The sequence below is a fragment of the Etheostoma spectabile genome, chromosome 15 (assembly GCF_008692095.1).
Source record: "Etheostoma spectabile isolate EspeVRDwgs_2016 chromosome 15, UIUC_Espe_1.0, whole genome shotgun sequence".
In the NCBI taxonomy this organism is placed as follows: Eukaryota; Metazoa; Chordata; class Actinopteri; order Perciformes; family Percidae; genus Etheostoma; species Etheostoma spectabile.
This window is the reverse complement of record NC_045747.1, coordinates 3,231,489-3,244,609: the sequence shown is the minus strand read 5'-3', so window position 1 is coordinate 3,244,609 and position 13,121 is coordinate 3,231,489. Positions and strand designations below refer to the sequence as shown.

The following is a 13,121-nucleotide window of genomic DNA, read 5'->3' as shown; positions in this document are numbered from 1 at the left end:
TATACAAATAAAGCTGCCTTGCCTTGCCTTGCCTTACCTTTCTCTTCCACATAAATATCTGTATCCTGCTCCGTCAGTGGAGGAAGATGTTAATTGCTGTGTATTAATAGACAGAAAAAAGATCTAAATGTAGCGGTTTGGAGAGGAAGGGTTTCTGAGCTCCTGTTGAGGTGAAGGGGGTATTTCCTTTTATACTGTCTCTATACAGGTACTTGAATATTTCTACAACTGCTTTATAGTGATCAATTGCTCTCCAGATTACGACTTAAAGCTCATAAATACACCAAGGTTGGAGGAATGACTTCCTAACTCAGGAACCGGGACCATCTGAAGGGCCTGTGAATGCAGCATAAACGTCTGTATAAGCGGGGCCATAAATTGCACTATTGTCCAAAAACCCAAAGCTCACAGAGTTGTTTCGCATCTTTTCTTCAACACTGAATTTCCATGAGCATATTTTTTGGAATTGTCCACCGGAGGCTCTCTGGCTTAATTGGCTACATGAAGCCTCCTCAAACTCAGGGATGAACTCTTCCTTTGACTTTTGGATTCTATTTTCCCGGATCCTGAATACTCCCGCCGCCACAGTTTCCCCATTTCCTCAGCCAATCCAGTTTCTTCACTACAAATTATCTGTGCACACTGGGGCAAAGGTTGCACTCAAAGACACACACATACAGAAGGGTTATTCAGGGCTGATTAACAGGATTTAAAGGGGATTACATCTAAATTTGAGTCCATCAGATGGTATTATGTTCACGAACCATGAACTAAAATGTTTTTCTTATAAAAACAAATACAGATTGTAGTATGTGTATTGGCCAGAAGATGGAGACATGCTCCAGTCTAACTGGAACAGGCCTTTGCCCACGTGTGTTATATTACTGGCAGCTGTTACCTTACTGTAGAAGATATATTCATATTGCACTATTGAAACACTAAAACAAAACATAATATCACTGTGCTGTGTCTTTCTTGGAAAAAGAAAAGGAGACAAGAGGAACATTTAGCCATTCAGTGGAAATTTAAGGCTCCGTGTCCTTTGTGTTTTTATTATGATTTACTTGGATCTCTCTGTGTAAAATTCAATGTTATTGTTTCTGCTCCAGAGTTTACTTTAATTGGTCAAATACTCGTGCTAAAAACTTCCAAAGCCAAAATAATACTGCTATAAATATTACGAAGATCCCTGTGGGTTACTCTTCACATTCACCCAACATGGAGTTACTTTTTATAAATTAAAAGAAATAAGTAAAACCTGAAGGCAGGTTTTTTTGACAGAATACAAGTATTTTAAATAATCTGGAATGTGGAAGGCTCACTGATGTTACGCATACAGAACAATAGGTTTATACAAAAACACAAGTACTTGTGCATTCAAATATTCACAATATGTTTTGATGGCAATTAGACAGTTAGATGACCTGTATCTCAGCTGCACATCAAATACCCAGTATTCTTTGCAATTACTGCATTATCAAATCGAAGCACCTACAAGAAGACATCAGCTAAATGCCTCCAGCGAGAGTTCTGCATTTCAACTGGGGAAAACAATAGCTATTATTTTAGGATGCCAATATGTTGAGTTACAGCAGGCATACCAGACAAAGTGTAAATACTGTGCCGTTCCAAAATCCAGCTACTAGACAGGGTCTAGTTTTTCTGCACTTGCAAGGCCAGTCAGTCAGAAACAAGCACATATCCCATATTATATGTGCTAATTAGCTGGATAATTGTGGAGTTTTTTCAAAATCTTAAACATAGAAAGAGCAACACTGTCATGAACACAACTTTACTTGTACTGTTGTTTGACACAGACAAAAAAATTGCATGGCACGTTTTGGCAACTAAAGCACAAATAATAAATGGCTCTACGCACGGTGGCAAGTGCCTATTTTTTTGATGAAGGCCCGGCTGGGGCCAGTCACAGCTTTTAGGTAAAGCCCAATAGTTTCTGTGATAACAGTATTATCAAATGAATCATGAAATTGAGAATTTAAATAAGCTATAAGACAGATTTTATAGGGCCCTACATTACATCAGTGCTAAAAGCTAAATGGAGATTTGAAAATATGCAGTGTAACTGTAGTTTAAAAAAACTTCTTAAAATGACATCAAAAAATAATTCCCAGTGTTGGGGGGCAACTTTGGCTCAGTGGGCCACCAGGCTTGTTATTCACTGGGGGAAACCCTGTGTATATTTAAAGAAAAATGTATGTTTATCACTCAGAGTCACATTTGGAAGTGGACTGGCTCACATTGTGATTGGATTTTAGAAGTGGAAATGTTGGCTACCATTCTGGTAGAATGTGCCTGTAGGCCTACACTTTGCATTAGGTGTTAACACAAACTGTACCAAAACACCAAATTGGACTACTATTTAATGTGACTACAAGACGTTTTTAACCGGTCATGAAACTGTCCTCACTGTCAGAGGGCCATGCAGGCAGACAGCAGTTGGAGCTCCGGCAGAGCTTTGCGCCCGTTAACGGCGGCTTCTTGCCGGGAGAGTCCACTACAGCCTGAACTCTGCAAACGGAGCTCACCCTTGACAGTGTTTGTGCATTTGGAAGACAGCACTTGCTGTTTATAATGAGTAAATGGGAAGGAAGACCTACTATGTCTGAAATGTAAACTCTCGCAGCAGCTAGCAGCTCTAACAGATGCTGGACAAATCATGGCACACAAACTCTGTCTGGGAACATTTTCTTCTTTGCAGGTTTAAACGTTTAAATAAAAAGAAAATAGCCCCCATTTTAATATGTAACCAAATAGGATCATGCATCTGAGTATATTTTAAGAGGTTTCTGCTGCTGTTTTAGTAATTTCACAATGTGTGTGTCCCTTAAAGCCACCAAGCATGTCATTGAATAAGTAAAAGCAGTTTCTTTTTTAATGTAAAAACAATAGATTGTTAATATTAATTAATTTATTATTTATTTATTATTAATAATCTGACACTTACCATCCTTCCTCTCTCTGACTGGCAGCAGGTTGGGGGCAGGCTGCAGGGACAACTCTCGCAGCTCATTGGCCACAGCTTCACTCTGAGGGCTGGGGATGTAGGCACCTGCATTTGATCTCTCTCCAAACTTGGTCTCCATGGTTACGAGGTGCTCAGAGTGAGGCTGGTAGACAGACCTAGGAAGTGAAGATGCACATAAATGCACACTTGAAATGGTGACAACCTATGATTTAGATTCACATGTACCACCAACACCCACAAATACTGTGCTAGTGGTCTTTGGGGTCCTCCAGGGTGGGGTGGGGGGAGGATGTGCCCTTGACGAACTGCCAGTTTGCTGGTCTGAAAGTCATGAAGTCTCTTTAATGGGTGGGCCAAATTGCTTGGGCGGGCAAAGCAGAGAAAGGGGAGGTAACCTTGCCCCTTATGACCTCATAAGGAGCAATATTTTAGATCAGCCCATATGAGCTTTTATTTTCTCAAAGGCAGAGCAGGATACCCAAGGCTCTGTTTACACCTATCGCCATTTCTAGCCACTGGGGGAGGCAGGCTGGGGGAACACATGTTAATGTTAAAAAACCATGGGACCTTTAAGAACATTTCCAAGCCTGTACTTTGTTACTTCCACTTGAGTAAAGAAGTTAAATCAGTACTTCTACTTTTACTAGAGTATTTTTTTTTAACACAAGTATCTGTACTTCTACTTGAGTACTTGAAGTGAGTACCTTTACCATCTCTGCCCATGAGTTTGTGCATCAGACCATTTCCTGCAACAAGCTCCAGCACAAAGTCCCTCATCTCTTTTCTTACTCCATGAAATTAGGTCTAACGGGGAAAAAAATGAATATAAAGTCGAATTGCGATACATTGGGAGTTAAAAAAAAACAAACACAACAGGACATTACACAAATGGGCCATTAAAGTGACCCACCCACCACCGTACAACCCTGCGGCAAATAGCGTGTGTGTGAATGACCCCTAACAATTATATTTACAAAGGATAGTGAGGCCACTGAGCTTTCCTTTTTGTTGACATAAACTATCAATGATAAGTAAGTTCTCGAGCCCAACGTTTTAAAAATAAAGAAGAGAGCATTACATACAGTACATTGCTCTGGGCATTACGCAGCACGCATTTCTGTCAGCTCTGTTGTAAATACGTACCTGAGTACTACCTTTGTCCATGTGTAGTGTCCATGTTATTGGCTATTTCACGGATACCTAAAAAAAACTAGCTGAGTTTTTGGCTAGTCCGGGAAAGTTGTCAAGTGTGCGCGATACACACAGTGAAGTAAACGATGAGAGAACAATAAGTTCCTGTTAAAACTTTCAAATTACAACTCTAATTGTTTACAGGAAATGGAAGTTTTAAAATAATCCTTACAATTGGTTTGAAATGAACACCGCTTAACCTCCTACGCAGATTCTTGAGCACTTCCTCCGGGATACTAAACCGAGGCAGAACCTCGCGCCGCCTCAAAGTCCCGTTCACGCGGGAGCGACCTACCAACCGGTCATATTCGTCAGCTGTCTGTCCGTATCAGTTTATCTCATGATGAGTATGAAATGGCCAAACATTTTATCTCTAAAAGAGTGACACCATGGATGTTGTGGCTCCTCTCTTCTGCCGCGCGCTCCCAGGCTCGAGAGTGAAAACTTCACCCCGCACACCTGTCCTGATAAAACGGGATGCGCCTTTAGTTGCTTACCTGTTCTCCAAAAGAACATTTAGCATTGTTTAGTTGCTATCCTAAATATTCATCAGCAATGATAGGGAGTCCATGAAATTTACAGAAAGATTCACAATATTAAAAAAAAAGAACAATTGCAAGACATAAGACAGACACATTGAAAATAAAAACAGAAATGAACAGGTTTTCCTTTCAAAGAAAAGGAGACGTGAAAAATCCTCCCACACTCGGAAGTTGTGTTAAACGGATTAACATTATGGGGAAAAAAGAGCTGTGGGGGTCCCCAACCTGAACCTATATTGCTCCCACTCTGCGCAATATGTATTTTGTGTGCCATAGTCCCTGGCTCCATTATGCATGGTATTCCAATTAGCACAATTTATTTTAGGATTTTGCAACAAGTAAGCACAGAACTGACATGAAGATCTTCTTAAAACTACACTTTGACAGTAGAACGCTCTTCCAGACAGGGCTTTAAACTCAGATAATAAAGCAGGAACCATGTCGGTTGACATTAGGCTTTACAGTGGCTTGAGAAAGTTTACACACCCCTGCTAAAGTTGATTAAAAAGAGGAATAAAAAACATATTTTGGAAATTGATCTTAATGCCTTTATTTAAAAAAAAAATATGGAAAAATCCAAGGACACCAATTTTCTTTGTGAATTAATAATGTGTTGTAAATAAATAAATGTTCTTCCTTAAAATACAGAGGGCATAAATACACACACCCCTATGTTAAATTCCCATAGTGGCAGGCACATTTTTATTTTTAAAGGCCATTTATTTCATGGATCAGGATACTATGCATCCTGATAAAGTTCCCTTGGCCTTTGGAATTAAAATAACCCCCCCCCACATCATCACATAGGCTACCATTCACGAGACATAGAGCTTGGCATGGGGAACTTTCCATAAATTCATCTCTCAATGCAAATCAAACCAGCTGGTCTAACTGAACACCACCAGCTTTGTTTTCACTATAAAGCATCAATCAATAGGCCTACTAAAACCACTTTTTCAAAACACTAGGCTACAGTCTGCATTATGTGTCTTGTTTGGCCAAAAAATTAACCTCACTTTCAAAACTCACTCAAAACTCCAATTAAACACTTCATGTCTAAAAAAAGGCCTTTAGCCTCATAGTAAGTAGCCATACCTTAAATTTAAAATTCCATGTCTGATTACCGCCTCTCATCCTGCTTTATATAAAAGTAACACGTTTTTTTTTTGTTTTTTTTAAATGTTGCATTGATTTTAGAATAAAAAATGTAGTTCAAAATCGACACAGGCGCGTTGACGACCGGGCGGAACCATTCTTTTGGTCAAAGAAAAGGAAGGGGGCAATAATTATGACGGACCAACATGGCGGTAAAAACATAGCTCATGCTAAACAAGTAATTAACCTGTAATTACATTTTTGACGTGGGAATGTTCACACTTAAGAGACACATTACCAGCCTTTTTCGGGGTCTATAACGTTAAGGTTAAGAGTAACCTGACAACGTACGTATCGCTAAAGTTAGGTGACCATAGCTTTCTGCTAGGAGCCACTGGAGAAAACGTTAGTAGCCTGGACACCGGTCCATGATGTGGGGAGAAATCGACCCTCCAGTTATAACACAACCCCGTTTGTGTGACAGTGAAGACGAGAGTGAATTACGAGAGGAACCGGTGACACGGTCCCGGGGATATGACTCTCACCAGCCCGCAGACTCCCAGCAGCCGCGACAAGACACTCAGGTGAGAGATATATCTGTATCTATAGTCCCTCTGTTTTGTATATTATAACGTTAATGCAAATATCTGGGCACTGCATTATCTTTCTGTTTTACTGATTGAGTGTCTGTTCACCATACAGTACGTGAGCCACGCTGAGTCCGTTTGTGTAAATGACATGGTAGAGGCCATAGCCAGGAGTGGAAGCCCGGTGAAGAGCCAGCAGAAAGGAGAGGCTGAACTGACCCTGAATCAGCGCAAAGAAGAGCTCCTGCATCAGTACAGGAGCAGGCCACTGGTGTTCCTGGAGAGGTACCATGTACGTGTATACAGCTCAGTGTGTGTATGTGATTATTTACCCACACATTTGTGTGTTGGCCATATGGGCTGCAGCTGATAGGTACAATCAGAGTACAATGATTAAGTAAAAAGTCTTTAAAAACTACGAAGACCACAAAGCAGCCCGATCAGCTTCTACAGCCGACAAAGAAGGATCCCAGGATAAAAGGAAAACTAGTTGCGGAAAATAAAGTAATACAGATAAAAAGCAGCCTTGGTTTAAGACTAGACTTTAAGTCTTGCACATAGGGTGACCACCTGCTAATAAGCCCAAGGGGGGACAAGTGGTATGTTTCTGAGGGACAATGTGGGACACTGCCTGGCGAAGCGGTGCCCCCCCCCCCCGGGCAGGCTCACTAATACTGGTTTACCCATTTCTAGCACCTTGCATAGTATATTAATAATGCCCTATGCCCCTGAACATGTGTAACTATTTTTTTCTAAATAAAGATTAATATTTTGAAATCTCATCAATATATATAATTGACAGATGCACTTCCACTTACGATTTACTTTAGCATTTAATTTTATTTTTCATTCCAATTTATTCACTTTAAATACATTATAATATAAAATTATAGGACTAACAGAGTTGTAGTTGCTCAACGAACAGTTTAAACTAAAGAGTCCTGCCAGTCTTCCTTTGTACCCACTTCTCTTTCTAACTGATGGGGGGGGGGGGACGCTCAGACTGCTCAGACTCGGGCTCTTTCTCCAGTTTTTGAATTGGAAAGCGCGTTCCTAAAAGTCCCTTCCCGTGTCTGTATGCACGTGCCTGCGCTGTCATGACAACGAATCGGAGGGATTTTAACTATTTGTCTGATTTAAAGACATATTCTGTACATCTGGCTGATAGTGACGTTTAGAAGTCAGAGAGACTAAATCCGTTCAGATCACAGATCATCCCAGTGTGTTTAATTAAAATCAGTCATCAGATCGCATGTAGAGCACTTTGAGAGCTACAATTAAAACTAGAGACTGTTCCAGCTGTATGTGGGTCTGATTATATTTTATTAATCGGAATCGCACCACAGTGTTAAAGTCACTTCCTGTTCTGGAATCGGCTGGAAACTGCCTACTTTACCGCAGCTTTTAGTGTCCCCCCCCCCACCACCCCCCACCACCCCGGCTGCTGCCGCCTGCTCTCGTCTACTTTACGGCGCAGTTCATGTCCAACGAGCCTAATGTTCGTTTGGCTGCCTCGGGTCCAAATATAGAGCGACCAACTTTTTTTTTTGAGCAAGCATTGATTGCGTGACACGGTCTCAATGTGCGGACGCGTGAATTGGGCCTTCAAACGCTGTGCGCGCACGCGCTACGCGGGACGGGTGGTCACCCTACTTGCACATTACACTGCACGTCTGATTTCGTGTATTTTTCAGACTTGTTAATAAGGAGGATATTATCAGTCGTTCTGTCTTTTATGTTTTTATTGAAAATTGCTCAATTTAAATGTAATTTGAATCAGTTTTATTTGATGTATCACAAATCACAAAATAGCCTCAAGGGGCACAGCACAGTCATTATTTGGCATACTGACAACATAGTTTTTATGCTAACCTCTTTTAATTGTTTTTCTTTCTAGGCCTACCTCAAACCCCAGAACCTGTCAGCGTTTGCCCACGTCAGCTCAGATCCACGGGCTCTTCACTACAGTAAGGTGATAGAGAAACGGTCTGCTGCATCAACCAACAGGACAAGGGTTCGAAACCAGCGCTACGCTGCCCTCAGGGCCCTGCAGAGGGGTAGGGGCTTTTTTTGTCAACTGTAACAATATTGATTCATACCAGTTAAGACTTCTTTAGTACACTAATGGTCCTGGTTCTCTCAATAAGACATGCTCTGCGTTGTAAACACATTTTTCAGTAGCTGTGTTAAAATGATTGTAAATCATTCTTAAATGGTGCAGCCAAGCAACATAAATCCGGGAAAACTTTCTTTCAAAGGGTCAGTTCACACAATTATAGATATTATAAAATATTTTTTTTTCCAATTGCCAGTAGTGGTATCATGCACATAGTTTAAGTTTTTAAGAAATCCACTGCTGAGATACTATCTGCTGCCACCCCAACAATCTCTACACAAATTACTAGCAGTGGTATGTACTGTATACTAGATAAAGTATAACAACTATGCATTAAACACAACCGCTGTGCTGTGCTTTCCTTTCCTTCCCACCTTGTCATCCCTCTGTTCCTCTGCCCGACCTCCTCTTCCAGAGGGCGAGTATTTCAACGATGAGCAGATGCGGATGAGGGAGCCGCTGCTGTATGAGCAATATATTGGCCAGTACCTGACTGATGAGGAGGTGAGAGCAGATGCAGCGCCAGTGCTGTCACAGTTTTAGTTCGTAATTTACTCCTCAGTTTAGGCAGCATTTTTTAAATCCGCTTGTGGTTTTTAATAGGGATGTTCCCTTCCAGCTTTTTTGGCCCCGATCACATTTTTTAAACAATGAATATCTGTTGATACCGAGTCCCGATCCAATACAAAGTAACACGGTAATACATATAACTTAGTGCATTACTGTAAAACTCACACATAAAATCAACTTCTACTTAGAATGGTGTAGAATATACTGACGTTGAAAGATCGGAGTAAAGTGATCGAGGTGACTGCTGATCCTCGATCAGTTAAAAAAAGAAAAGAAAAGCCCATATTGGCTCCGATCCGATCGGGACATCCCTACCTCTTTTAGTAAGTTCTTTGTTTTTTAGGTGCTGGAGCGCTCCCAGGAGGCCATGCTGGACGATGCACAGCGGGGACCAGGGGCACCAGTAGGAAGCACAGGGGGGCTTGCCCACCTCCTCCTCAACTCCTACCAGGAGCGTCTCATCCAGAGTCGCCTGCAGGAGGAACAGGAGCGAGAGGAGGGAGCACAGGAGGAAGACGAGGATGAAGACGATGGTGAGAGAGGCCGAAGTCATAAAATAAATGTAGTGCCTGTGCTCTTGCAGATTGAAGGGAAGAGACAACGAAGAAATCTGGGTCGGTCTCTGATCTCCTTTTTTCCCTGGCTTACTCTGACTGCTAGGGAAGCAGTCTCTGTTCTGTCAGCCATCACGTGTCTCTCTCTGTGTTCCCGCTGTAGATATTGCCGTCCAGCAGAAGGAATGGGAGCCCACGCCAGAAGAGAAGGTTCTGCTTAGGGAGGAGTTTATCAGTCAGATGCACCAGCGCTTCTTAGATGGCAAAGACAAGGATTTCGACTACAGGTCTGCCACAGCACCACTTAATGGGCAACTTTACGATCTAAAGCCTGTATTTGGGTTACACAGAAACATGCAACAGAAAGATATTTTATGACATAAGTAAATAACTTCTGAGTGAGCAAGAGGATTTTTTTTTTAAATGGATTGCTTTGACAATAAACATGGTTGTGTTGTTTCAAAAGCTTTTAAATAAAACTACAAGTGGCTGGTAGACTTTCTTGTAGTGCCACCATGTAGCTTCATTTGCAGATAAGAGTGGCACAGAGAAACTCGATTTGTAGTTAATCACATTGAAATCCTATTGTTTTACTAAAACTAAGTAATGTTATGTGGTGCATATATGTAATATAATGTTATTAGTGGCCAATTTCAAATGTAAGCACATTGCAGATACTGGTATCCTGACCACCGATGCCTGCAAAATGTATTCTACGGTTACATTTTAAATTATGAACAACATAGTAGCTAACTAATAGTGGATTCATATTGTTAAAGTAAAGTTATGTTAAAGTTATGTCTAGAAAACGTAATTTTGTGTGTGTGTGTGTGTGTGTGTGTGTGTGTGTGTGTGTGTGTGTGTGTCCACAACAGTGAGGTGGATGAGAACCCGGACTACGACAACTTGGACATAGTCAGCAGAGATGCGGAGGATAAATACTTTGATGAAGATGAGGAGGAGGAGGAAGAAGACGAGGTGGAAAATGATGAAGAGGAAGAACATATGACAGAATAGTGGCTGTATTATTAGAACTGTAGTAACAATTGTCACTGCTTTGATTGAACTGTAAATACAAATGTACAAAATATGTATTTCATTTTTTTGAACCTGAATGCAAATATAGCTGGTTAATAAATAATGTTTTTGAGTCTTTGTAAATAATGTCCTTCAAACAGAAGATATATGGATGTAAAGATATAATGTCCTAACAAAAGGACTAAAGACCGGATGACTGATTGCAGTTTTCAATTCACCTTGTTTACGTCCTGCACAAATTAAAAATACAAATGTCAACATAAGCCAAACAAAGAACAGGATAAAATCACCTTACAGGAAGAAAATAAAGTCTTGGCTGAAATACACATCAGTTTTACAAACATGAACCAGTATTTACAGTATGTCTTTCACTTTCTACTTGTTAACATCTTAGTTTCTTGACTGTTGACATCAGTGTAAATACAAAACAGTAACCAAAGATGTGAGTGAAGCGCAAGTCACTAATACTGTGGGCGATAAGCACCCCGTCTTTAAATCCTAGTGACGTCCCTGGATGTCAGCGTCCTGGTCCTTTAAAACTAGCCAACACAATTGTATTCTGTTCTGAAGTTTATCTGTAATAGTATACATGTAAGTGATAATGCAATGTGCATGAATTTTGGCTGCACCGTACAAGTTCGTCCATACTGTCAAACTTAACAGTTAGGCTCCAATGAAAAGAACTTCATTTTTTGAGTTCCTTAATTTTCAAAGTGTAGTATTCATCTTGCAACTTCAAAACTTTTAGTTGCATTATTATTTTCTCTCTCTTCAGCTGGTCAAGGTCCATTGTATCCAGATCAGACTGAGTGGAGATCGGAGCCTCCACTGTGTCGGAGGGCTGAGTGCTGTCTGAGGCTTGGGGAAACCTGTGTGGCATGAAAACATATTTAAAATCCTTGAAGCATCTTTCTTCATCCAAATAATGTGACTCTAGACCTGACCTTTTCTCTGTTTTGATCACTTTCAATAGTGCTGCATCATGGCCAGAGGACGTGGCATCTGTACAGTTAGAATAAAAACGCGTCTTTCAATTTAAAATGCAGTTTTGGTCTCGCACAAACAACTGAAATTGACTTCGCTTTTGATTTCTGAATAACATATATAACATATTCATTGCCTGAATGTTTTTGTCCTTACCTCTCTGAATGGGTTCTGTGTTTGTGGCGACATCTCTGATATTTATGGCTCCGTGTGGGACTAACAGAACGGGGGAGATTCGAAGTTCGGCAGTGTGATTGCAGGTCGAGCCAGCGTCATCAGGTTTATTCAGGATTTCAGGTTGGATGTCTGGGGCCGAGGCCACTGGTGCACACAGAGGAGTTCCAGTTTTGGTTTCTCTGTGTCCATCTTTTCTTTCATTACTTTGTCCCCAAACGATGGGTGGGTCTGATATGCGTGAGGGATCAATGGGGTCATCTTTTGCCGACCCGCTGTGCTCTCTCTCCTCTTCACTGTCTGCATCCCCGTCCAATGGCGTGCACCAGCTGTCTGCTCACAAACAAAACTGAGGTTACAGAACAGAATCAACTTGTTATATTACTGTGGAATTATCTTTATTGGCTTTGGTCTGTCAAGATATTGAAACATACTAACTAGGGCGGCACCATATATCGGTTTTTTTTTCATCGTGACATCAACTGGCGCAATAAATACAACGCAAAAGGCTGCGACAAAAGACACTTATTCTTATTTGGTTGTGCCTTTAATATTCAGTTCAGTGTTCAAGTTGCTCAATAAAAGAATGAAGGTAATTATTTCCTCTTAATTGTTTTTGATTTAACCAGCAATTTGTTGTATTTTAGCATAACACTGAAATATCTGTTTATTTGTTGCAAATAATTTCGTTATTGTGATATTTAACATTATTGTATATTTTCCTCATTTCGTGCAATACTTATACCAACACAGATGCTTCAAATTCAAATGAGGGCAGGAGGGTAATGTGCGTTGTGAGCATCACCCCACAAAAGGTATCCAACTGATTTAATCACACTGCTCACATAAATATTACATAAATATTTCCAAACCTTCTAGAGGATGCTCCGTGCCGCTGGGATGACAATCTCTCGTGGTCTGTAACTTAGAGCACATACAGAATCATCAGAGACTATACAATAATGGTGCAATGTGATACGTACTAACAGAGAGTATAAGGAGTATACCGCTTCCTCTGTGTAGCTTATTGATTTGGAGTTAATAAAAAGCCTCCATAAGATCAGTAGATGATCATGTCTGACGTTACTCCTAACTTTACTAATAAGCACCAAACGCTCATGAGAATGTCATTAGTTTTGTAGTTATTAAATCTTAATTCAAAGTATTTGACAAATTGAAAGCTTGACCTGATGATGGCGCTAGCCAAAGTTATTACAGTTTAAATAGATAGTCTTACATTGCCAGACCTTCCTCCACAGCGCAGCGGAGGAGGGTCTGGCTAGT

At 40.7% G+C, this 13,121-nt stretch overlaps 3 protein-coding genes across 9 annotated transcripts in view; 1 reads left to right on the top strand and 2 right to left on the bottom strand.

The window, feature by feature from the left end:
* LOC116703154 (myocardin-related transcription factor A) overlaps window positions 1-4,411 on the bottom strand; it is a 35,455-nt gene extending 31,044 nt beyond the window's left edge. For 3 of the 5 annotated variants that reach the window (XM_032537791.1, XM_032537788.1, XM_032537789.1), the window contains exons 1-2: window positions 4,130-4,408; window positions 2,966-3,141 (exon numbers count right to left, since the gene is read on the bottom strand). In XM_032537791.1, the coding sequence (XP_032393682.1) occupies window positions 2,966-3,104 (139 nt within the window). In that variant the 5' untranslated portion in view covers window positions 3,105-3,141; window positions 4,130-4,408. Of the gene's footprint in view, window positions 1-2,965; window positions 3,142-4,129 lie in introns of all 5 variants that reach the window. The other 2 variants (XM_032537794.1, XM_032537787.1) reach the window with 2 other exon arrangements.
* A 1,577-nt stretch (window positions 4,412-5,988) lies between these two features.
* Window positions 5,989-10,731, top strand: ccdc97 (coiled-coil domain containing 97). The gene is made up of 7 exons (XM_032537109.1): window positions 5,989-6,398; window positions 6,517-6,693; window positions 8,299-8,458; window positions 8,933-9,021; window positions 9,431-9,620; window positions 9,805-9,928; window positions 10,517-10,731. Exons 1-7 carry the CDS (start codon window positions 6,243-6,245, stop codon window positions 10,656-10,658), a joined length of 1,038 nt encoding a protein of 345 aa, XP_032393000.1. The 5' UTR covers window positions 5,989-6,242; the 3' UTR covers window positions 10,659-10,731.
* Window positions 10,732-10,794: 63 nt separating this feature from the next.
* LOC116702735 (deformed epidermal autoregulatory factor 1 homolog) overlaps window positions 10,795-13,121 on the bottom strand; it is a 7,082-nt gene continuing 4,755 nt past the window's right edge. For all 3 annotated transcript variants that reach the window (XM_032537104.1, XM_032537105.1, XM_032537106.1), the window contains 4 exons: window positions 12,710-12,761; window positions 11,820-12,170; window positions 11,624-11,681; window positions 10,795-11,548 (listed from right to left, as the gene is read on the bottom strand). In XM_032537104.1, the coding sequence (XP_032392995.1) occupies window positions 11,365-11,548; window positions 11,624-11,681; window positions 11,820-12,170; window positions 12,710-12,761 (645 nt within the window). In that variant the 3' untranslated portion in view covers window positions 10,795-11,364. The remainder of the gene's footprint in view (window positions 11,549-11,623; window positions 11,682-11,819; window positions 12,171-12,709; window positions 12,762-13,121) is intronic.

Excerpts from the sequence above, each read along its gene's own strand:
- ccdc97 (XM_032537109.1), top strand. The coding sequence starts at position 6,243 with ATGATGTGGGGAGAAATCGACCCTCCAGTTATAACACAACCCCGTTTG. Across the intron at positions 9,022-9,430 it reads AGTACCTGACTGATGAGGAG|GTGCTGGAGCGCTCCCAGGA; the intron begins GTGAGAGCAGAT and ends TTTGTTTTTTAG. Across the intron at positions 9,929-10,516 it reads GACAAGGATTTCGACTACAG|TGAGGTGGATGAGAACCCGG; the intron begins GTCTGCCACAGC and ends TGTCCACAACAG.